This window comes from Mercenaria mercenaria, unplaced genomic scaffold, assembly GCF_021730395.1.
Source record: "Mercenaria mercenaria strain notata unplaced genomic scaffold, MADL_Memer_1 contig_3634, whole genome shotgun sequence".
NCBI lineage: Eukaryota > Metazoa > Mollusca > Bivalvia > Venerida > Veneridae > Mercenaria > Mercenaria mercenaria.
This window is the reverse complement of record NW_026461792.1, coordinates 27,545-53,428: the sequence shown is the minus strand read 5'-3', so window position 1 is coordinate 53,428 and position 25,884 is coordinate 27,545. Positions and strand designations below refer to the sequence as shown.

Here is a 25,884-nt window from a genome sequence, read left to right as displayed (position 1 = left end):
GACTCTTCTTATTTTTGTGTAGTGTCAGCTAATTCTTTTATTCTGCTTTAAATGTGCTAAATCTGTATGTGGTAAATTACTTTTTCCTTCTATTTGCTAGTACCTATGTGCTATTTTGTTTTAATGCGCTGTAACATGTATGTGATAATTTGTGATTTGTTTCTTATCTACTTAGAGCCAGATGCTTTATTTGCTTTAATGTGCTTTAACATATTTGCATTTTATCACAGCTGTTTTACTTATGTTGAGCTTATTTACATGTGTTTGTCGGAAAATAGCTTTAAGCTAGTGTTATATGTTTATACTTTTCCGACGTTAAATAAATCTGCTTGTATCTAAATCTTTTCTGATATTTTATCATAGTCACCGAGTTACAGTGTGCGCGAGACCTAGTCAAAGAACCCATTATCTTTATCACCTCCATACACTTGAAGCAACACATAATCTAAATGATATTTTATGTTTTCTCATTTTATACCTGAAAAAATATGCTTGTCCGCTGACACACAGAATGAAAAATGCACTTGTCCGCCGGCAAAAAATCACGAGCTGGACATAGGAATCCCACATCCCTGCAGGGGTGGGTAGATCAAAGAACTTCGAGCATCAACAGTCCACAAAAAAGCACAGACGAACAGCCGTTTTCGTTTGGTTAGGTGTTTATCCATTCTAAGTTCGTATTTATCCAGCACTGTTTCCTATACCAGTTAGGAATTATCCGCAAATTTAAACCCACCTCATAATCAATACAATTTTTAAGCTATAAATATCGATTTCAAACTTTGATACTGTTAAACATTGTCAAAGAGATATTTATGGAACTAATATATTTAATAAGTAAGGTCTTACTGCAATTTCTGGTACTTTAAAACAGTTAGAAACATAAAACATGTTCATTTTGAAGACTTTTTTGAGTACATTTTAATGAATTCCAGCCACATAATGTGACATTTCGATTGAAATATTTAGTACACAAAACATGTTATCAATACAGGATATTATGACTATCAAAAGTTTTACGCTAACTTTGTATACTCACATAAAAACACGAAAAAAGACCAGGAAATTAACTACATACATCGTCTTTCTGTCAGCCATGTTGGCACTGAGTTAGGTTCGCTGAACAGAGTTAGGATTATCCGGGTACATGGCGTGATAATAGTAAATTAAAAGTTTTTGAATAGATCATAAATTGTAGTATCAGATGTAAAAATATCAGTTTTATTCATCTGTTATAAACAGATGTTTGTCCCTAATATTGATCAAAGAATGCCTAGATCTTATCGATTATTGATTATCAGTGAAAATCCACAGGCATACAAAGCAGATAAATTGATAAGTGGCTCAGGAATGTATCGGAAAATTGATGCCAGTAATTAAGCGGCGATATGGCTGCAGGTGTTAATGAGTTAATGTGAACATAAATTCATTTTCCGAGATGTAATCTTTGCAAAAACTTTGTACATGCATGTACCAGAAAACATTCTCCGTGGATTTCAATTAGAATAAGTTTGGATGTGACAAAGACAGTGACAGTCAAAAGTTATCACGCTGTCCCAAAATGCCCCATTATTTGGACTAGAGACATATATGATGTATATTTATATACTAACAGTAATATCATATTGTGTTTCTTCTGTAGACTCAAATGCCAGACTTATGTCCAGGACAGAGGTTTAATGCAATATTTGGAACATCAACATTAGGACTGCTTGTATTGTGCACATACTTCTCACGGAATATTCGTGGCACCATGGCTTGGAGATCTGGTGGAAATAGCAATTCAAATTTAATAGATAATTTAAAAGGTACATTGTTAAATATCAAATTTAGGATTCATGTATGTACTTGCAGATATTTCCTTAAAATGTTGAAGTATTTACTGAAGTTAGAGATGTTTATACTTGGAATCAAAGAGCTATAAAAAATAAATAGATCAGCAACTTGAAAGGCATATAGAGCATATCTCGCAAAAAAAAAAAAAAAAACCCGAGACACTGGAAGTGACACGTTCTCCACATGCCATTTTATATGCGCAAGCAATTATTTATCAATTGGTAAAATAATTATCCCTATATGACGACACTTCTTTTAATGGTAAGAAACATATACTTTGTTTCTTAAACTAATGTTGTTTTAGAAGCTAACTTGTATTTTAAATGTAGTTTTAAAGGTACAAATTGTAACTCCATGCTCGCCACGTTTGCTTTTACTAAGATAACGCCTGTTCACGCTCTGACACGAGATCACATGAGATTGCAGCCATTTGCCATTTTGTGTATTTTATACTTCTTTGCTGGAATTCATAATTTTAGCTCACTTGGATTGAAGGTTCAGGGTGAAATATTAATATAGGTGAATGGTCCGGCGTCCATCTTCCAGTGTCCGTTGTCTATCCTCCACAATTTTACATAAACATCTTCACACAATCGGACAGAATTACACCTAACTAGGTCTGTAGTATCGAAGCAAGAACTTCTTTAAATTTATTCAAATAGTTCTACTTAATCTATTAGACCTATTTGCAGTAGATAAGAATATTGTAGCGTTCCGGCAATGGTGTAATAAAAAAAAAGAAACTTTTAAACGAGTTGACAAGCTAATCGTTGGCTGCTTAAAAACTATGTAAAGCCCAAAGATGTGAATAGTTTAATGGAATACACATAGTGTTCAGATATCCTTTATTCTGAATATTTCTTTTTCCTACAGTTTCATCCATGATGACAGCATAAAAAAGTTAATAACTTAAAAAGCTCCAGGTGCAAATTTAAAGCAAAAGGAGTAACATGTTTTAGAAAGCCTAATTCAGTTTAGACAATACCCAATTCAGGTATTACCCATCTCACTTAGAAAACTGTTGTTAGCATTCCTGATTCTATGTGACTATGTGTCATACATAATTATATTCAAGGACAAACAGTTCAGGTCAAGTGTGCCACTTAGGGCTACTATAGTCCTCGTGTTTTCACAGGTTATGGATGTGACAATATGTGTATTCATATCGTTTGGTTTTGGCTGTTATCTCGCTGAGAACATCAGTTGATCTTGCTTTTATTTTTATATTCCAGGAATTTGGGCCATGCATGAATTTAACTTTTATACTCCATTTCAGCAATTGGAATTATCAAGTCAGAGAGTGTAGAAAATGTAATGAAAGCTGTTGACAGGAAACACTTCTCTAAACACAATCCTTACGCAGATTCCGCACAAACTATCGGATACAATGTTATAATAAGTGCACCACATATGGTAAAATATTGAACTTCTAATATTACAGAACTTTAATAATTAAATATTGAAGTGTTTGGTGTATTTTTGAAGTACTGAGTATCCATTTCAACTCACTGATTGTATTCAAGTACTGAGCTCAAAAAATATAGCAATAAAAAATAACAGCTTTTTACATAAATTTTGATGTTTTCAAATTTTCAAATTTTGGAATATACTACAATGTATAGCGAATTGATTTTCTTGACTAAATGTAGGCAAGCTGTCAGATACTCTGGCAAAAGATATTTGTGTTCCAAAAATATTGATAAAAAAATATTTAGCTAAATTTGCTGTTTTATTTCTGCTAAGTTATATTTTGAAGTATTTACGTACTGCTCTTGCAATAGTTTGTTAGTGTAAAACTATGAATTCACCCTGGCTGTTTCTCTTCTGGACAAAATATTTTTGATTTAAGGTGAACTATTGTGATAGCTCACCGTCCACATTTGTCCATCCACACCACTGATGACATCTCTGATACTACTAAACCTGGAAGGTCCTCTATAAACATTTTTCAGATGTTTCGGCTAGGTCACATTTAGAGGCCACCAGAGCTAAAAATTAAGAAAACACACACACATTTTAAAAGACTTCTTATGAACAACTTGTTGGATTTTCATCAAACTTAAATCTATGCTATGGCTTCATTAGAAAGTCCATTCCCAAGATTGTTTGAATTGAAATACTTGGCCCCTTTATTGGTCCCTTTTTAAGGGCCACGAAAGCTAAAATGAGAAAAGTCTTGAAGCAACTTCTGATCATGAACTGCTTGATGGATCTTCATCAAATTTTGTCTGTAGCATCATTATAAGGTTACCTTCCAATTTTTTTTACAAATGGGAGTGATTGGGCCCTTCTAGGGTCCTCTGCTGTTAAAAATAGAAATACCTTGAACTAACTTCTTCTCATGAACTGCATGATAGATCTTCATCAGACTTGATCTTTAACATCATTATAAGGTCCTCTCTAAAGTTTATGAAAATTTGGGAGCTTGGCCTCTTTTATCGGTCACTAGTACTAGTGTAACAGTCTTAGGAAAAATGTGCAGCCTCGACCAGGATTCGGACCTCAGACGTTTGGCTTACCATGCCAACGCTCTACCAATTGAGCTACCGAGGCCACCCGATACGAGAACCGCTACAAACATTCCCTCTTATTGCGAGACACTTACACTCCTGGCCAATGTCTGCCGCAGACTGTTAACCGAATTCAGATGCACACCACAGCCAAACTGCTTCGCCCCGCATGGGCTCCAAGGGTGAGCATCCCGGACGAGCCCCCAGATGTAACAGTCTCAGGAAAAATGTGCATCCTCGACCAGGATTTGAACCTCGGACCTTTGGCTTACAGAGCCAACGATCTGCCGAGGCCACCTGATACGAGATCCGCTACACTAGAAATAGAAATGAATCATTTGATTAAACTTGATCTGTAACACCATTGAAAAGTCATATCCCAATTTCTATTCACATAGGAGTGCTTGGTCTCTTTTAATGACAGCTAGAGTAAACAAAAGAAATACATTTAAACAAGTTTTTCTCCTAGACTGCTTGATGTTTCCTCACCAAACCCTGTCTGTAGCATCATTGTGAGGCCTGCTCCTAAATGTATTGAAATGGGAGCACCTGGTTCAACAAGAGCTATAGATAGAAATACCCTTACACAACTTCTTTTCATGAACAGCTTAATGGAGTTCCACCAGCTTGGTCTATCACATCAGTGTTGAGTAAGGCCTCGCCAAATTAAAATGTTGTTCATCGGATTTGCCGCTCGTATATTTTCAGAAACACAAAATATTTTTTTTTGTTTTTGGCTTGCGCTCGCCCCATTGAAAAAAATCAATCCAAAATTTTTTGGTGCGCTACTTTTTACGGACGTAAAAGTGTATAAATGCTTATAATTCCAGTCCTAGATTGTTCTCAAATGGATTTTAATCAAAATAAATACATACTACGCACACATCGTCTATAATAAATCATAACACTTATATTTAGTTGCATTAAAGTTGTTTCCCCTTTATGCAGTTACGCCATTTTCTTCAAATGTTTACCAAGTTACATGCTACAAAAATCGATTTATTTCAAAACTGGATGAAGAAAAACATACTAATTTATTTGATAACATCAATCAATTTGGTGGGGTAAGGAATTTACATTATGAGTTGTTTTCAGAACAGTTTCGATTTTCAAATTTTCCAATCATTTAGTAGACTAACGTTAATGCACATTAATCTCAATTTCAGACTTTAATTGAGACTTTGTTTCAACAAATTTAATATGTTATGAAAGTTTAAAGTTAGAAAAAGAGCTGTACATAAGACATCATGCTCGACTTTTCTGAATCAGAGCTTTGCCAGTAAAAGGGGCATAATAGTCAGAAGCTTTAAAAGTACAAAGCTATTGGTCATTATATAAAACTTAATTAAAAATATTCTATGTTAAAAAAGGGCATAACTCTGTCTAGATTCAGACTTAAGAGTATTGTTTCTCCAGGTGTAATAACTATTCTAAGTTTCAAATCAGAAGCTTTAATAGATCTAGTAACACTCACATAGATATTTGATGTATCAAAAACTTTGTAAAGTCAGCTAAGAATGCTACATTTTCATAGCAGTAAACAACATATGTATGTGATAAGTATGGTGTAAGGTTATGCATTGTTGTTTATTACATATTTTCTAACAGCATTTTCAAAAGCATGCATTATTTGATTACAGTGTACTGTATGACAATGTTATTACCTTTTTTCACGAGTTCGCTTTGTTGTGCGTCTGCAGGTCAGATTTTCTCAGTCCCTGGGGACTTACTTTTTAATTTAAAAGGGCTATACATTCTATTTTAAGGTTTTTATTAGTCAGTCGAGAGCCAAATGAAGACAATTATATTTTTTCGCTCTTCCCTCGCTCCTGATTCTCTCAAAAACCTAAAAAAATATTTCAATTATTTTTTCGCTCGCCGCCTCAATTTTTTCAGAAAAAAATCCGATGAACAACTTATCAATTTGGTGTGGCCTAAGGTTCTCTTCCAAGCTCAGACCCGCATATAGGGGCAACTAGGGCTAAGTATAGAAATACCTTTAAACAACTTTTTCTTATGAACAGCTAGATGTAGATAGCAATTTTCCAAAGACTTATCAAAATCTCTCCAGCCTGGTCAAATGGCCTGTGTTGTAAGATCTAAGAAGCATACAATGTTTCAATGGTGTGTCATACTACTTAAGTAGTCAACTCCTACTGCATCTAGAACTTTTGACACCTTGATCATAATATGGTATGGTCGTCTTCCAAAGTTGTACTCTGGTGAGCAGTCAATGTGTTTAGTCTTAGAATGTTGTTAATTACCAATTTAATGAAGAGAAGATTTGTACTAGGGATTGAAATCTGTTTAATAGGAACAAACATTTTCTGTTATTGTAGCATGCACATGCGTTGCAGAAATTATCGAATCACCTGAAGGAGGGTGCCAAGGTCCTAGATGTTGGTTCTGGTAGTGGCTATTTCACAGCTTGTATGGCACTTATGGTAAGGCAATACCTAAATAATCTTTGTTTACCAAAATGTGAACATAAATAACCAAAGAAGCATTGTTAACTCTGGAAAATTTCACTTCTGGGTGTCAGTAGATTCCTTATGCATTGGAACTGTACATAATACTTATTGGTTACCATAGTTTCATGGAAAGAAATGCATTTGAACTGTAAATATTTGAGCAGCGCCATGAGAAAATCAATATAGCGGCTTTGAGACCAGCATGAATCCAGACCAGCCTGTGCAGTTTGGTCATGATCCATGCTGTTTGCTTTAAAAGCCTATTACAGAAACTGTTAGCAAACAGCATGGATCCTGACCAGACTGGGCAGATGCACAGACTGGTCTGTATCCATGCTGGTCGCAAAGCCACTATGTTGGTTTTCTCTTGGTGCGACTCATTTCAGGAAATATATTGCATGGAAATCACTAAAGCATGATCGATATCTTTTATTTACTGTTTTGCTGTCTTGTTTATCTCACATTATTTAATTTGATCCAGTTTTGTATACTTCTGAAATAATGCATCATCATTATGGAAGCTGATGAAGCAGCTATTGTTTACCATTACTATATAATGCAAATTTTCCCTGGGTAATGTCTGGTGCAATGCTTGTATCTCACATGATTATGTGAGATATATAAACAACACTTTAGCTTGTATTTGACATGATATTTCATCAAGGGGGGTTTGTAAACACATGTCATGTTTATAGGTTTATTATTGCAAATGCAGAAGTAATGTAAATATTGAGCTGTAAAAAAGAACACACATTTATAATGGAATGCTCTGTGAAAACAAGTTAGTTAATGAAAAATACTGCTTTTACTTACACTGATGTTGTTATAATATTTTTTCACATCAAAATGACATTTAATATGAAATCAACAAGGTGACATGTTAAAAGGCTATTAAGTGATAACATTCTAAAAAACTAACAGGTAGGGCCACAGGGTAAAGCAGTTGGTATTGATCATATCAAAGAACTTGTAGATGATTCAGTAACGAATATCAAAAAGGATCCTAACTTGGCAAAACTGTTGGAGTCTGGACAAATTACCATGGTAACCGGGGATGGTAGAAAAGGATATGATCCAGAAGGACCCTATGATGCTATACATGTTGGGGCTGCTGCTCCCACTTTACCACAAGATGTAAGTCAAGATACTTTGTACATACATTCTGCTTAATACTGACACAGTTAATTACATATATGACATGGCAAATTGTAATGAGATTGAATACATTTCACCAAATGTATAAAAAAAATTTCAAAGCTCTTTGAAAAAACCGCCTTTCTTAGTAATATATTAAATTAACATTTATGAAAGCTCTGATTTGTGAAGATTTTTTACAATGTTTTTACGTTTATTGAATCAGGACTTAGAATCAGGACTACTTGTATGGGGAAACCAAAACTTGGTGCAAAATATGTCATTATTGATTTCAATGAATAACTCCATTTTCAGTTGTTTTGTTAAATTGATCTCATAAAAAGTTATACTTTTTCAGTTAGTTGATCAGTTAAAACCAGGAGGTCGTCTCATTATTCCAGTAGGAGGAGTGGGTGAGAGCCAACGGCTACAGCAAATAGATAAGTTACTTGATGGAACGACAAAGAAACAGACCTTAATGGTAGTGACTTTTGTGCCACTGACAAGCAAAGAAAAGCAATGGCCAAGGTTTCGATAAAAGTTTACTACTATGTTTCCCCGCTGCCTGAGGTTAAACGAGGTGTTTATCTTGTACCTTGCTTTAGAGCTGCTGCCTTCTGTATTGTAAAACAGGATCAGTCACATAATTTAAGAGAATATTAGATTGCATTTCTGTCTTTTTAGCTCACCTGAACCAAATGTTGAGGATAAGCTGTTGTGGTTGTTCTGTGTCTGGCATTTAGTGTTAGTGTTTTTAGTTAAAAATTTCCTTCTCATGGATTGACACCCACCACATTTTGTCAAAAGCATCATGAACCTCTCTGAAAGTTTGTTCAAATGGTTCTGCATAGCCGAATATATGGACCACCATAGCTAATAATGAAAAATGCCATTGAAGAATTACAATACCATAATGTCATCAGTCAAGTTTGTTAGGGGTGTTAGGGACTGTGTGAGCCAAAAATTAGAAAAAAACGTTATCCTGCTAAATTTCTATAATGGACTGGTCCATCATTCAATTTGGGCAATACCATTTATTATTCGAAGGAGTGTTTAGTGAAAATTTACTGACTGAATAGCAAACAGTGCAGATCATGATCAAACTGCGTGAATGTGCAGGCTGATCTTGGTTTGCACTGGTCGAAAAGGCAAAATCACTTGCCGCCAGCAGGCTAAACAACTTCTTTTCATGAACCACTCAATAGATCTTTATCATCAGACTTGTTGTGTGGCAATCTTTTAAGGTTTTTCCCACAGATTCATTCAAGTAATTCTGCTTTGCCCATCATATAGGAGGTCAGATAAGCTTAAACTTTTAACTATTTCCCATAAATGACTTAATGTATCTTCACCAAACTTGGTTTGTAGTGTCCTTGTAAGATCCTGCTTGACCCTGTTCAGGGGCTGCCAGAACTAGAAAAAGAAAACAATCTAAAGAACATCTCATTATATGATGAATCTTCACCAGACTTTGTATGTGTTATTCTCGTATGGTCTTCTGTTAGGTTTTTCCACAGCTTGACCTGTTTTAGGGGCCACCTGGGCTAAAAGTATACTCTTTTGATAACTTTTTTCATGAAATTCTTGATGGACCTTCACCAAAATTAGACTAGTATATAGTATACTTGTAAGGTCCACTGTTAAAATTTTTGATGGTTCTTCTAAAGCGAAAAGTAGAAAAATCTTTTTTTTGGCTTCACCTCATGAACCATTTATATCCCCCTTTCAAGTTTGGTCAAATGGTTTGGCTTGAACTCTTTTATGGGCGAACATTGGTAAAAATATAGAAAAATTTAAACAAATTCTCATGAATTCCATGATGTAATCTTTCAATATACAGTGTTAATTTCATATATTCAAGGTAAAGAGTCAAGTTCAGGTGAATGACTTAGGGTCATCATAGCCTTCTTGTTTCACATAGGAGAATATTTTCTGATTAACAAACTCAATTTTCTTGAGCCTTTGTAATCTCATTATTTGTAGGAGACCAGTTTTCTTGACATTGGTGCTTGCTTCACGGTACTGATTGATTAAAATTCCCATTTATTTTATCCATAAAATTTCAAAGACACAAAAATGATTCCCAACAGTATATCCATTTGTCTAAAACTAGAAAATAAAAATCATTAACAATATGTGCATTTTTATGCCCCCGAAGGGAGGCATATAATTTTTGAACCGTCTGTCAGTCTGTCAGTCTGTCGGTCTGTCCGCAATTTTCGTGTCCGGTCCAAATCTTTGTCATCGATGGATGGATTTTCAAATAACTTGGCATGAATGTGTACCACAGTAAGACGACGTGTCGCGCGCAAGACCCAGGTCCGTAACTCAAAGGTCAAGGTCACATTTAGACATTAAAGGATAGTGCATTAATGGGCGTGTCCGGTCCATATCTTTGTCATCGATGGATGGATTTTCAAATAACTTGGCATAAATGTGTACCACAGTAAGACGACGTGTCGCGCGCAAGACCCAGGTCCGTAGCTCAAAGGTCAAGGTCACACTTAGACGTTAAAGGATAGTGCATTGATAAACGTGTCCGGTCCATATCTTTGTCATCCATGGATGGATTTTCAAATAACTTGGCATGAATGTGTACCACAGTAAGACGACGTGTCGCGCGCAAGACCCAGATCCGTAGCTCAAAGGTCAAGGTCACACTTAGACGTTAAATGTCATTTTTCATGATAGTGCATTGATCGACGTGTCCGGTCCATATCTTTGTCATTCATGCATGGATTTTAAAATAACTACGCATGAATGTGTGGCACAGTAAGACAACGTGTCGCGCGCAAGACCCAGCTCTGTAGGTCAAAGGTCCTAAACTCTAACATCGGCCATAACTATTCATTCAAAGTGCCATCGGGGGCATGTGTCATCCTATGGAGACAGCTCTTGTTCAATTCTGTTTTTTAAAGATTTTTTTTCACACTTAGGAAATGGAATGAATAGTTGCATCTGAACTTTCAACACTATAATTTACCAAAAATTGTGAATTTCAGGATGTGAATTTGTGATCATTTTGACTCATACAGGTCAATTTCAATTGCAGTCCAACATCTTTAAATGCAGAATAATGATCCTTTTCTGACTTAGAATTCTGTAAAAAGTTAAGTCTTTCCTTTTTTGTTTGTTCTTAAAATGTAGGTTTGATTTGTAATGTTTAAACTACTGGTATCTTATTGTAAATAGAAATGAAAAAAAAAGTGTTTTTCTGTGGTAATGCATCTAAGGGTGAAAATTTTAATTGATTTATAGAAAAAGGCATTGAAAATAACACAGAAAGGTTTATATTGCCAGGTGATGTTGCAGTGCTGCCATTTTGAGGCTGAAATGCTGAAGTTGTCCCACTTATTAGCCCATCATCTGATGATGGTAGGCTATTCAAATCACTCTTCGTCCATGGTCTGTCCGTCCGTCCGTGAACAATTTCTCGTTATCGCATCTCCTCAAAAACTACTGGGGGGATTTTGACCAAACTTTTCCAGAATGATGTATTGGTACCCTAGTTGTGTCCCCCTGAAAATCAGACTGGTTCAACAAGTTTTGAGTGAGTTATGGCCCTTGTTTATTTTTATAATTTACATAGATTTATATAAGGAAAATTTTTGAATATCTTCTTGTCCAAAACCACAGGGCCTAGGGCTTTGCTATTTGGTATGAAGCATCATCTAGTAGTCCTCTATCAAGATGATTCTAATTATATCCCTGGGGTCAAATATGACCCCGCCCCGGGGTCACATGGTTTATATAGACTTATATAGGGGAAAAAATCGAAAAACTTCTTGTCAAAAACCACAGAGCCTAGGGCTTTGATATTTTGCATGTTACGTCATCTAGTACACTTCTACTAATGGTGTTCAAATTATCCCCCAAGGGTTTAATATGGCCCTGCCCTGGGGGTCACATGGTTCATATAGACTTATATTGGGAAAAACCTCTTGTCCAAAACCACAGAACCTAGGGCGTTGACAGTTTGTATGTTACATCATCTAGTAGTCTTCTACTAAGGTTGTTCAAATTATCCCCCAAGGGTCAAGTATGGCCCCGCCCTGGGGGTCACATGGTTCATATAGGCTTATATAGGGAAAATTTTTGAAAAACCTCTTGTCCAAAACCACAGGACCTAAGGCTTTGATATTTTGTATGTTACGTCATCTAGTAGACTTCTACTAATGTTGTTCAAATTATCCCCCTAGGGTCAAATATGGTCCTGCCCTGGGGGTCATATGGTTTACATAGACTTATATAGGGAAAAACTTCGAAAATCTTCTTGTCCAAACCACAGGACCTAAGGCTTTGATATTTTGTATGTTACGTCATCTAGTACACTTCTACTAATGGTGTTCAAATTATCCCCCTAGGGTCAAATATGGTCCTGCCCTGGGGGTCACATGGTTTACATAGACTTATATAGGGAAAAACTTCGAAACTCTTCTTGTCCAAACCACAATGCCTAGGGCTTTGATATTTGTTATGAAGCATCATCTTGTGGTTCTCTACCAAGTTTGTTCAAATTATGCCCCTAGGGTCAAATATGGCCCTGCCCCGGGGGTCACATGGTTCATATAAACTTATATATGGAAAAGCGTTTAAAATCGTCTTGTCAATAACCTACAATATTCAAATTTGGACCACATGTATAGATTTGAGTGGCAAGATGAACCTTGACATGAGTTAACCTTGATGCTGACCGAAGAATTGTACCGAAGAAACTTTGACCTTGACATTGACCTAGTGACCTACTTTCCCATTTCTCAAGCTACAGCCTTCAAATTTGGACCACATGCATAGTTTTGTGTACCAAAAAAAACATTGACATTGACCTAGTGACCTACTTTCACATTTTTGAAGGTACAGGCTTCAAATTTGGACCACATGCATAGTTTTGTGTTCCAAAATGAAATTTGGCCTTGATTTTGATCTAGTGACCTACATTCACATTTCTCAATCTTCAGCCTTCAAATTTGGAACACATGCGTAGTTTTTTTGTTCTAAAATGAAAGTTGACCTTAATTTTGACCTAGTGACCTACTTTCACATTTCTCAAGCTACGGCCTTGAAATTTGGACCACATGCATAGTTTTGTGTACCAAAAAAACACTTTGACCTTGACATTGACCTAGTGACGTACTTTCTCATTTCTCAAGCTACAGCCTTCAAATTTGGACCACGTACATAGTTTTGTGTACTGAAAAAAACTTTGACCTTGACATTTATCTAGTGACCTACTTTCACATTTTTGAAGGTACATGCTTCAAATTTGGACCACATGCATAGTTTTGTGTTCCGAAATGAAATTTGACCTTGATTTTGACCTAGTGACCTACTTTCACATTTCTCTATCTACAGCCTTCAAATTTAGACCACATGCACAGTTACGTTTTCCGAAATGAACTTTGATCTTGAGATTGACCTAGTGACCTATTTTCACATTTCTCAAGCTACAGCCTTCACATTTGGACCACATGCATATTTTTGTGCACCGAAAAAATCCATGACCTTGACATTGACCTAATGACCTTGATTTTTATCTAGTATCTACTTCCACATTTCTTAAGCTGCAGCCTCCAGATTTGAAGCACATGCATAGTTTTGTATACCGAAATGAACTTTGACCTTGAAATTGATCTTGTGACATACTTTCACATTTCTCAAGCTACAGCTTTCAAATTTGGACCACATGCATGGACCACATGCACAGTGATGTGTACTGAAATGAAATTTGAACTTGATTTTGACCTTGATTTAGTCTTGAAATTTGGAACAGTCAAAAATGGCTCCATGGTGGGCGCCAAGATAACTCTTGTGGTCTTATGTTTTGGTAAAGGTTTACTCTTCCTAGTGAATAGGTTAGTTCCATGCTAGTAACTGATAAATCAACATTTATATCTGAAATCACATTTTTCTATGCCTTGTTCTCGGTGCTTCCGAGGGATCTACTTTCCAGATTTTATTTACTTCACAACAGCGGGTGTTAAGTGCTGTGTGGCGGCCGTAAAAAGTCGCCCCGACTTCATCTCAGTGTTGTTGTATTTTCTGGTCCTTCTGGATCACTGATTTCAACTCATTTAGATTTGAAGATTGAATACTGCTTAAGCCGGTGCTAGGGGGCGTGGGCAGTGTTGCTTTTTCCAGTACTGCCCATGAACAGACTCAGTCAAACCGAGTCTGCAATTTTCGCTATTTGCCTTGTTCTCGGTGCTTCCGAGGGATCTACTTTCCAGATTTTATGTTGCTGTTGCATAAAATCAAATAATATTTAAGATTGTGAGGCATTGTGATTTTGTGTAAATGATTTGGGTTTATTGTGTACACAAGGATGAATGTAGCATTAATTGTTTACATTGTGAAGATGGCATGTAGACTGTACAACCAAGGTCATTAGATCAAAGGTCAAGGCTGCATTTGGAAGTCAAAGGTCAGTATGTTTGTTCCATGTCTGCTAACTGATGGACGGATTTACATTATACTTATACTCATCAAGATTATATGTAGAAGAGACCAATCTGCCTACTAGGACCAAGGTCAAAGTTACAAGTCTGATGTAGTACACTGTTGTTGGTACTCCTCTTTATCAATGAAAAGATATTAATCTCTTTCAGTGATAGCTCATGTTAAGATTGTAATTAAGTGACTGACAATATGCTGCAGATAATTGGGATGTTATATTTTTTGAAGTTATATTTATTCTTTCCTTGCATATCTCTTAGCTTTGCTATTTTTCTTCAACTATGTTGCTTTACTAATTAGGCTTTGGAATGTGGTTATTTAACCTGCTTTTTGTTATTCATCATTTTATATTAACGCCTCTTTATTGTAAACTTGATCGAAGAATTAGTAAATGTACATAGTATCACAAGTTAAACATAAAATAGAAGTCTCATTTAGTCTTCTTACAGTAGATGAGAGGTTATCATGCTGAAGATAATTGCCTTCACTTCTGTTCAAATGCTACACCAGGAGAAACAATCCCCTTAACTCTGAATTGAATTTTGATGGAGTTATGCCCCTTTTTGACTTAGATTTTGATAAAGCCAAGTATCTCTGATCTATCAAAGCTATTGACCTGAAACTTTAAATATACTACCAAAGTCTACACCAGGAGAAACAATCCCCATAACTCCGATTTGAATTTTGACAGAGTTATGCCCCTTTTTAACTCGGAATTTTCGGTAGAAGTTTTTTTTTATAATGTCAAATATCTCTGTTACTATCAAAGCTATTGACTTGAAACTTAAAAGAGTTATTTACTATCAAGTCTACATCAGGAGAAACAAACCCAATAACTCTGATTTGAATTTTGACAGAGTTATGTCTCTGTTTAACTTAGATTTTTTGGTTTATGTTTTATAAAGTGTACTGGCAAAGCTCTAATTTAGAGTCAAACACTGAGAAATGTTGAGCGCTCTGTCTTATGGACAGCTCTTGTTTTATCCTGAAATAGAGGAATTTTCAGATACACTATGTTACCGTCTTAAATAATAATTCAGTAACTCATTATACACAGTGTAAACAATCAGTAAAACCCGTGGTTATGTATTCTTACTAATATATACCCACTCTCCTTCATTTGCTGTTCCCCTGCTTGGTTTAATAAGCACCCATTTACTCTTGATCTGTGTCAGTTGACACTAGCTAAATCATGAGATCAGCTAGTTTCAGTTTTATGTATTTATTAATTCTTTGATTTAATATATCAGAACTAACTGTAAATCACACCAGTTTTTTAAAAAACATAATAGCTTGTCAAAATGTATATGCTACTTTCATGCATGTCAACCTCTTTAATACTTAAACCACAATGGTATCTAAATGTACACAATGTATTTAGGTTTTGCTACTACAGAAAATTGCTTTAATAACTCAATGTTCTTTTCTCACCTGGTAATTGCAGGTACTCGTAGTAATAGTAATTTCATTGGTCAGTCAGAATTGTTTTTAATTTACAGTTATTTGCTAAAAGACAAAATACAACAGCTTTGTATGATACTTTATTTATATTCAGATTCAGTTCCATTTTTTTTTTTTCAGCCGGAAGAATGAATTCTGAAATGTGGTAAACACTTCGTTATCTAGAACACATGATGGCATCCCAATTTTTATGGCATCTAGCTGGCACTGATCGTGATTTGCTAATACAAGTGCTTGCAAACCCTTCATTCAAGCTTCCAGTGATCATGATGTATTGGAGTGTTACAGATATTTATAATTTAACCTTGTTTTTCTTTATGACATGACACAGGAAGTGGTCGAAATCCGTATTTTATAAAAACATTTCACATTGCTTGGAAGGAATTTCTGGGAATTATCTAACCAATAGATCATCAAGCAGAGTAGATTTAATTTATACATATACCACCATATTTTTCTTGTGTGAAAAAAGTTCAAATTTATTTTAGTTTATTTAAGATACAGTTAAGCTATGACATTTAAACTTTACTTTTTATGTGAGAACGATTTTTGTAGAAGACTATAAACTAGACAATAACACAGAATAACAAACATTGTACTCTTGATTTAAAATTCATGTTTATAAGGATCTTACATGCCTGCCTGTGTAAGACCGGTTTCTCCCTACCCGAGGGACAGTGTGAAATGAAAAAACGAGCGTTAGCAAGGTTTTTATCCTAACTGTCCAGATGGTTGGGGAAACACCTGTCTTACAAAAGCAGACAAATGTATACTTTCCCTGCTAGGTACGCGAGAATATGCTGTCACCGAATTCAGACTTCTCTGACAGCAGACAACATTTCCTGTTGCTAATGCAATCCAGTTCTGAAAAAGGGAAAGGGCTGTATTTATGTTTGAAGTAATAAGATAAAATGTCAGTACTAGTATCTTAGAATGCATTTTCCACAGAAAGATTGCAAGTAAAAATATCTGTTGTGTATGTTATAAAAGGTAAATTTTCATTGAAGATACACTGAAGAATAGCTGATTTACTCATTGACAGTGTGCCAGATAAAACGTTACTGGAAAACTTTGATACCAACAGGAAGTCTTTGATTCTGACGTTAACGTTATGCAGCAGTTTATATATATAATAAGAACGTCAACAAACAGCTAGGGTACCACATGACCATAATGTTACACGTAGAATCATTAAGACCTTTAGGCCATTATTGAGCAAGATGTGCCATTATCACACTGGCCATAGCTTTATCAGATCAAGTGGTTCCAACGTTGTTTGAGCGGTGAATTTTACGCCGATCAGATGGAGAAATATGGCTGATACTACAAATTTCCGGTATTGTAAGTATGATTTAAAGGAATTTCTACCCGTTAAAAAACGAATCAAATGAAAACGATGGGTGCACCTGGAGCGCAAATGTTTTAGCACATGTATCCATTTAGCTGAGATTTGTGCCGTTTATTCAAACACTTCTGTACAGTCCGGCGGGGGAAGGAGATTTTTGACAGTTTTTGACAATATCGCATCAAATATAGTGTTAATCGGGAACAAGTAACTGTTAAAACACTTTTTATGTAAATGGCTACCTCTTAAAATAAAGCGTGTATATTTTCATAGAATTATTCAGGGTTATTTCTGAAAAATCGGCCGAAAACCTAATGCAACGCCGTTTCGAGTGGGTCGCTATGCAACGCAATCAAGTGGATACCGTTCTGTGTCTTATTTGCGAAGTCTTACCCGTCTTAAAAACAGTCATTAAAGCATAACAATGAATAAATTTAGTGAGTTTTATAGCATTATAATGATCCCGCCATTTCTAATATATTGTACTTTTACATATTTATGTTAGCTTAACATTTAACATATGTTTGTGGAAATTGTTAAAAAAACATCAACACAAAAACATAAAGCAAGGATGAACATCGAACAATATCATTAAGTAAATAATAGTAATAGTTCGTAAAAACAAGAACCATTTTACGGATATTTCTCCTCCACGAATGGTACTGAACTGCATACCAAAAGCAGGTTGACTCTTTACATCAGTATAGTTACAGTTGGTTATTTTTTAGTCCCTTAAAACCATTACATTGCGATTTCATTACTGACTTGTTGTGCATTTAAGCTGTTCATAAAAAATAAATAAAATTTGGTCCATTATAAAAGTATTGATCAATTGTTTATATTTATTTTCATTCATATTGTTGGTGTAGCGTTCATTTATTTTCAGAGAGATAAATCACAGAGAACGTTAAAATTGGCCAGGGAAAAGACAAGATTTTATTTGTCCTCCATAAAACAGAAACGACGTAATAAACCTCTATGGTCGCCGTTCAAAAATGAAAATACAAATGAAATACAGACACCAATGAAAGAAAATAAACGGACCAGCAATACTAATAGAGACGTGTCATCAAGCAAACGATTAAGAGCATTTTCTCCATGTCCTCAAAGTGAATAAACACACACACACACACACACACACACACACACACACACACACAAAAAAAAAAAACAACAAAAAAAAACGAAAAGACTGCTAACTCCAACTTCAAGCACCAAAATATCAAGAAAAAAAACCTGTTCACAATAAGGTATCAAAAGAAGGAGTTTTATGAGATGAAATGTTTGAAGAATTAACAGAGGAAGATACAGATCTTTTAGACATTGCAAGCGACAAGGCTGTCCTGAGACAACTTTCTGAAGCAAAAGATTATTTTTACAATATTTCTAACTCTTATCAAATCGAATAAGTACCCGTTGACAAACATCACTTTTCTTCTTTGGTTAGAGACAGTTAAATAGTACAACTGTGGCACATCTCTATTAGTATTGCTGGTCCGGTTTATTTTCTTTCATTGGTGTCTGTATTTCATTTGTATTTTCATTTTTGAACGGGACCATAGAGGTTTATTACGTCGTTTCTGTTTTATGGAGGACAAATAAAATATTGTCTTTTCCCTGGCCAATTTTAACGTTCTCTGTGATTTATTTCTCTGAAAATAAATGAACGCTACCACAGGAATATGAATGAAAATCTGACAAACAACTGATTAATACTTTTATCATGGACCAAATTTTATTTATTTTGTATGAACAGCTTAAATGCACAACAAATTGGTAATGAAATCGCAATGTATTGGTTTTAAGGGACTAAAAAAGTAACCAACTGTAACTATACTGATTTAAAGAGTCAACCCGATTTTGGTATGCTGTTCAGTACCATTCGTGGAGGAGACAGATATCCGTGAACTGGTTCTTGTTTTTACGAACGATTACTATTATTTACTTAATGATATTGTTCGATGTACAATATATTAGAAATGGCGGGATCAGTATAATGCTATAAAACTCACTAAATTTATTCATTGTTAGGCTTTAATGGCTGTTTTTAAGACGGATAAGACTTCGCAAGTAAGACACAGAACGGTATCCACTTGATTGCGTTGCATAACGACCCACTCGAAACGGCGTTGCATTAGGTTTTCGGCCGATTTTTCAGAAATAACCCTGAATAATTCTATGAAAATACACATGCTTTGTTTTATGAGGTAGCCCTTTACATAAAAGGTGTTCTAACAGTTACTTGTTCCCGATTAACACTATATTTGATGCGATATTGTTAAAAACTGTCAAAAATCTCCTTCCTCTGCCGGACTGTACAGAAGTGTTTGAAAAAACGGCACAAATCTCAGCTAAATGGACATATGTGCTAAAACATAGACACATTTGCGCTCCAGGTGCACCCATCGTTTTCATTTGATTAGTTATTAAACAGGTAGAAATTCCTTAAAATCATACTTAAATACCGGAAATTTGTAGTATCGGCCATATTTCTCCATCTGATCGGCGTAAAATTCACCGCTCAAACAACGTTGGAACCACTTGATCTGATAAAGCTATGGCCAGTGTGATTATGGCCAGACAGTACACCACAATTTTATACGATACTATAAGTATGGCAAGGTAGAAGTAAAGTTTGGTAGAGTATTGCAGTCTTTGTTAAGTTCTTTTTATTGATATGTGCCATTTTTGTTTATTTGTGTGATGATGTTTTCTATTGGAACAGTTGTGCATTATTATGAATCCAGATGTTGGGAAGAGGCCATGTTACAAGCTGTCATGGGTTGTTGCAAGATAGTACAGATATAGCTGATATTATATTAAAACACAGGCATAACAGACATTTTTGATGAGATGGACTTAAAAGTTATTGTGTGCACAAGTATCAAAAATTACATAAAAATGTGATTTATTTTTTTCCATCAATTTTCAGCTCATCCATATAAAGTATTTAAGAGAGCTGTCCTACTCGCTATCGCATTGGTATTAGCATACATAGCTAGGACTTCTACTTTATATCTGTTATTTGTAGATGTATTTGCTGTGTTACCACTGCATGGATTTGATTCCAACTTTAAAGTAATAGTCCCGCATCATCACCAGTATCTTACATGAAAAGTTCCATGAAATATAGATAGTGATTTTTTTCTGGAACAATGATGGGGGACACCTATAACCCCCAATTTTCTACACTTATTTGAGTTTTTCTTGTTAACATGAAATGTTTAGTGTCCTCTGATAAAGTAGTTTCCCCAGATATGCCTTGTTTCCCAATCCAGCCTCTAAATAGTGTAGCATGCCATCTCTGACAGCTGTTATTCATAGTTTTGTTAATTATTTCATACCTGATAGTTCTTTTTTTATGCCCCCGAAGAGAGGCATATAGTTTTTGAACAGTCTGTCAGTCTGTCCGCAATTTTCGTGTCCGGTTCATATCTTTGTCATCGATGGATGGATTTTCAAATAACTTGGCATGAATATGTACCACAGTAAGACAACGTGTCGCGCGCAAGACCCAGGTCCGTAGCTCAAAGGTCAAGGTCACACTTAGACGTTAAAGGATAGTGCATTGCTGGGCGTGTCCGGTCCATATCTTTGTCATCGATGGATGGATTTTCAAATAACTTTGCATGAATGTGTACCACAGTAAGACGACGTGTCGCGCGCAAGACCCAGGTCCGTAGCTCAAAGGTCAAGGTCACATGACGTTAAAGGGTAGTGCATTGATGGGCGTGTCCGGTCCATATCTTTGTCATCCATGGATAGATTTTAAAATAACTTGGTATGAATGTGTACCACAGTAAGACGACGTGTCGCACGCAAGACCCAGGTCCGTAGCTCAAAGGTCAAGGTCACACTTAGACGTTAAAGGATAGTGCATTGATGGGTGTGTCCAGTCAATATCTTTGTCATCCAAGGATGGATTTTCAAATAACTTGGCATGAATTTGTACCACAGTAAGACGACGTGTCGCACGCAAGACCCAGGTCCGTAGCTCAAAGGTCAAAGTCACACTTAGACGTTAAAGGTCATTTTTCATGATAGTGCATTGATGGGCATGTCCGGTCCATATCTTTGTCATTCGTGCATGGATTTTAAAATAACTACGCATGAATGTGTGGCACAGTGAGACGACTTGTCGCGCGCAAGACCCAGCTCCCTAGGTCAAAGGTCCTAAACATCGGCCATAACTATTCATTCAAAGTGCCATCGGGGGCATGTGTCATCCTATGTAGACAGCTGTTGTTTTTAAATAATGCATATTGTTGGGACAACTTGGGGTCTTTTATGATTTAAAGTTGTTTTTTTTTTTTTTTTTTTTTTTTTTTTTTTTTTTTTTTTTTTTACATGTTAAAAACAGTGTTACTCTTTATACTACACAGAGTGTTACAAATGTAACTAAATATTACCCTTATTATAAAATATTACTTGGAACTTTATATCTAATGCTGAAGAACTGTTCTTAAATGTTTCACATATAAGTTTTGTTAGTTATGTACCTTATAAATCTGAGTGAAGAGTAAATATTTACAGAGCTCATTAAACCTGTACGGATATAAAATTCATGCTTTGAAGATCCAGAAAGGTATAAATTATATGTATTTGCAGGTGATCTTTATTCACTAGTCATCTTCTGGTGAAAATGAAGTAATGGCCTTTTGATGAAAGGGGCGTGTGTTACAGGAGTTATTCAGCACAGGTTTTTTCGTAACATATCAACAGATAATTGTGACCTAATATACATTATCAGCTGTTAGAGAATGATTTGAAATTGGAAGTATATTAATGCAGGTATTAAGGTTTCATGCTCTTCCATTTTATCTGTTTTCTTCTCTCTTTTTTCATTTCTATAGCCCATTTCACAGGAACTTTGGAATCTATCGGACATTTTCGTAAAGTCATACCACGTGGAGGCTTATCAGCTGATCGGCCTGACCAGTGAAATACTTGTTCTTAATTGTACATGACTGTTTTGTAATGGCAAGTGCTTCAGCAACAGACGAGCATCCTTTTATTGAATTAAAAGATGCTTATTCTACTGGAAAACTGCCACAGACTTTCAGAAAAATCAGTATTTCTGCTATTGGTATTATTACGTAATTCCTTCACACGCATTCAGATTTTCGCTCTAGCAGGGAAGTTTATTTCAAGCTGTACACTAACGGACACGTCCAAATAAGTATATACGTGAATATTGGTACTGTAGCGCATGTAGGTCAAGTTCCGAGACAAAGAAAAGATAGAAATCTAGTTGTGATTTTTTTCCTGCTGGACTTCTGTCCTTGTTTTTTCAAGTCACTGCTTTCTAGTTAAACATACTGAATGATAAAATATAGAATAAAGAGGTTTTAGATGACATTCATGTTTTAAAAACAGAATTACACGCCATGTTTTACAAGTTTCGTACCCACACTGTTTAGATTTATGTTCCTGTTTATAGCATATTACGACTGTATTTGTACATGTCTCCTCCAGCATTTGATTGGTCAGACGATTATGTATTCGGAATCTCGTTCAAAACCGTAGTGAAATGGTCTATTACAAAGAAGTAGGACAGTTTTGTTAGTGATTGTATGGCTATTGTGTGAAGTTGATTTGTATAAATGGTGTATAAATTTGTGTAGTGTATTAATTAGAAGACTTTTGCAACCTCCATTTGTTGCTAAAATGTTATGAACCATTTACAAAGAAAGAAAACCAACTTGTGTTGAAAGCTGGTCTTGATGTTCTTCGGGTGGTCTTTTTCCAAAATTGTTCAAGTGGTTGGTTTCCCTTGGTTGCAAGTAGGAGCTTCCAAAGCTTGATATAGAAAAATCTGTCAACAACATTCCACCCAAAACCACTAGTTCCCCACCCCCATATTGTTTTTGCCCTGTCAATCCGTCCGCCCACCCGTCTGTCAGTATGGTCACACTTCATTTCCGAGCAATAACTGGAGAACCATTTGACCTAGAACCTTCAAACTTGATACGGAGGTAGGGCTGCTGGAGTAGACGACCCCTATTGTTTTTAGGGTCACTCTGTCAAAGGTCAAGGTCACAGAGGCCTGAACATTGAAAACCATTTCTGATCAATAACTAGAAAACCACTTAACCCAGAATGTTGAAACATAACATAATAGGATGATTGGTCTTGAAGAGTAGATGACCCCTATTGATTTTGGGGTCACTCCATCAAAGGTCAAGTAAAATCATTTCTGGAAAATAACTTGAGAATCACTTGACCTAGAATGTTGAAAAATAGGATGATTGGACATGCAGAGTAGATGGCCCTTATTTATTTTGGGGTCACTTGATCAAAGGTCAAGGTCACAGGAGCCTGAACAGTGACTTCAGAACCACTAGGCCAAGAGTGTTGAAACTTAGCAGGATGACTGGACATGCCATGTAGATGATCCCTATTGCAGCCGGCCATCAGTGTCTATTTGACTTTGCTCCTGATCCCCACTGACTTCTTGCCTATACCACTTTGCATTGGTGGTGGGGGGGGGGGCGGTGGGGACATGCGCTTTTTTGCAAAAGCATCTTCTAGTTCAATTTTGTCAAAAGAACCGCCTCAATTGCTTAGTGGTAGAGCGTCCGCTTTGAGTGTGGGAGGTCGTGGGTTTGATCCCCAGCTATGTCATACCAAAGACATGAAAAGTGGTACCAGTTGTAGCTCCTACCAGTAGCTCCATTGCTTGGGACTCTGCATTAAAAGGGAAACTGGCCTCTTATCTCATAACCTCGTGGTGATAGAGTCCATCAGGAATGAGGTGTTGAGAGTGATTAATATAAGTTGTTGGTTTGTTTAGGTTTAATGTTGTTTTTTCAACAGTATTTCATTCTGATATTAGTTGTAGAACTTCCTTCACAATTGAGCTAAAATAAATTATATATAAAAAACAAGGTCACTATGAGGTGTGGTCACTTCTCCCAGCTGCTGGCCCTATTTAGAAATACTGGGAAATCATTTAATTTCGTGGGCATTAAATTTCTTGGTTTTGGTCAGAACGGCAATTTCATAGGGTTCATGAATTCATGGATTAAAACTTTTGAACATAAAGTGAATGGGAATTTTACTTGTTTGTTGGGATTAAATTTTGTGGATTCACTCAACCTTGAAAATTAGTCCCCACAAATTTTAAGTATTTCACAGTAATTTGACTCATTTGTTCTTGTGTAACCCTCTACCAAGGTTGTTCAAGCTATTTGTGCTTGTCAAATACATGGGCACTAGAGGGCATGGTCACTTTCCCCATATGTATTTAGACTTTAAAAATCTTGATTGAAACTGCTGGCCTGATCTTAAAATAATTTTAAACGAATGGTCCTTGTATAACCCTCTGCAAACATTGTTCAAATTATTCTGATCCTTTAAAAAACATGGCTGCCAGAGGGCACCATCACTTTTCTGTAATGTATATAGTGCAAACTTTAAAATTTAAGGGAAAATAACTTTTTAACTATAATTACCAAGCTTGGTTTGTAGCATTCATTCATGTGTTTAACTGTGTTAGAATTATTTCACTGTATAAATGACTCTAAGAATTAAAGAGAGAAAATTGCTTGTAAATATTTTGCTCAAAATTCTTACTTTTTCATCAGGGGTCTCTGTGGCTAAGTGGTTAAGATAATATATTCTCCTGCATCAGGGGCCTCTGAGACCAAGTGGTAAAGGTTGCATATTCTTACTTCTGCATCAGGGGTCTCTTTTAGCCAAGTAGTTAAGATAGCATATTCTCCTTACTTCTGCATCAGGGGCCTCTTTTAGCCAAGTGGTTAAGATAGCATATTCTTACTTCTGCATCAGGGGCCTCTTTTAGCCAAGTGGTTAAGATAGCATATTCTCCTTACTTCTGCATCAGGGGCCTCTTTTAGCCAAGTGGTTAAGATAGCATATTCTTACTTCTGCATCAGGGGCCTCTTTTAGCCAAGTAGTTAAAATAGCATATTCTCCTTACTTCTGCATCGGGGGCCTCTGAGGTCAAGTGATTAAGATAGCATATTCTCCTTACTTCAGCATCAGGGGCCTCTGTGGCCAAATGGTAAAAGTTGCATATTTTCCTGCATCAGGGGCCTCTGAGACCAAGTGGTAAAGGTTGCATATTCTTACTTTTGCATCAGGGGCATCTGAGCCCAAGTGGTAAAGGTAGCATATTCTCCTGCACCAGAGGCCTATGAGGAGAATATGCTATTCTCCTGCACCAGGGACCTATGAGGCCCAAGTGGTAAAGGTAGCATATTCTTCTGCACCATGGACCTCTGAGGCCCAAATGGTAAAGGTAGCATATTTTTCTGCACCAGGGGCCTCTGAGGCCAAAGTGGTAAAGGTAGCATATTCTTCTGCACCAGGGTCCTCTGAGGCCCAAGTGGTAAAAGTAGCATATTCTCCTGCACCAGGGGCTTCTGAGGCCCAAGTGGTAAAGGTAGCATATTCTTGCAGCATCAGGGGCCACTGCAGCCCAAGTGGTAAAGGTAGCATATTCTCCTGCATCAGGGGCCTCTGTGGCTAAGTGGTAAAAGTAGCATATTCTTGCAACATCAGGGGGTTCTGAGGCCAAGTGGTTAAGATAGCATATTTTCTCTACTTCTGCATCGGGGGCCTCTTTTAGCCAAGTAGTTAAGATAGCATATTCTCCTTACTTCTGCATCAGGGACCTCCGAGGCCAAGTGTTTAACATAGCATATTCTCC

General features: G+C 36.2%; 1 protein-coding gene across 1 annotated transcript; it reads left to right on the top strand.

Annotated features, from left to right (window-relative positions):
• Positions 1-1,648: 1,648 nt before the first annotated feature.
• Positions 1,649-16,315, top strand: LOC128553254 (protein-L-isoaspartate(D-aspartate) O-methyltransferase-like). The gene is made up of 6 exons (XM_053534381.1): positions 1,649-1,808; positions 3,113-3,249; positions 6,686-6,790; positions 7,739-7,951; positions 8,310-8,479; positions 15,986-16,315. The coding sequence occupies exons 1-6, from the start codon at positions 1,649-1,651 to the stop codon at positions 16,002-16,004; spliced, it is 804 nt and encodes a 267-aa protein (XP_053390356.1). The 3' UTR covers positions 16,005-16,315.
• Positions 16,316-25,884: the final 9,569 nt, after the last annotated feature.

Coding starts and splice junctions, on each gene's coding strand:
- LOC128553254 (XM_053534381.1), top strand. CDS start 1,649: ATGCCAGACTTATGTCCAGGACAGAGGTTTAATGCAATATTTGGAACA. Junction 1,809..3,112: donor TTTAATAGATAATTTAAAAG/GTACATTGTTAA, acceptor ACTCCATTTCAG/CAATTGGAATTATCAAGTCA. Junction 3,250..6,685: donor TAATAAGTGCACCACATATG/GTAAAATATTGA, acceptor CTGTTATTGTAG/CATGCACATGCGTTGCAGAA.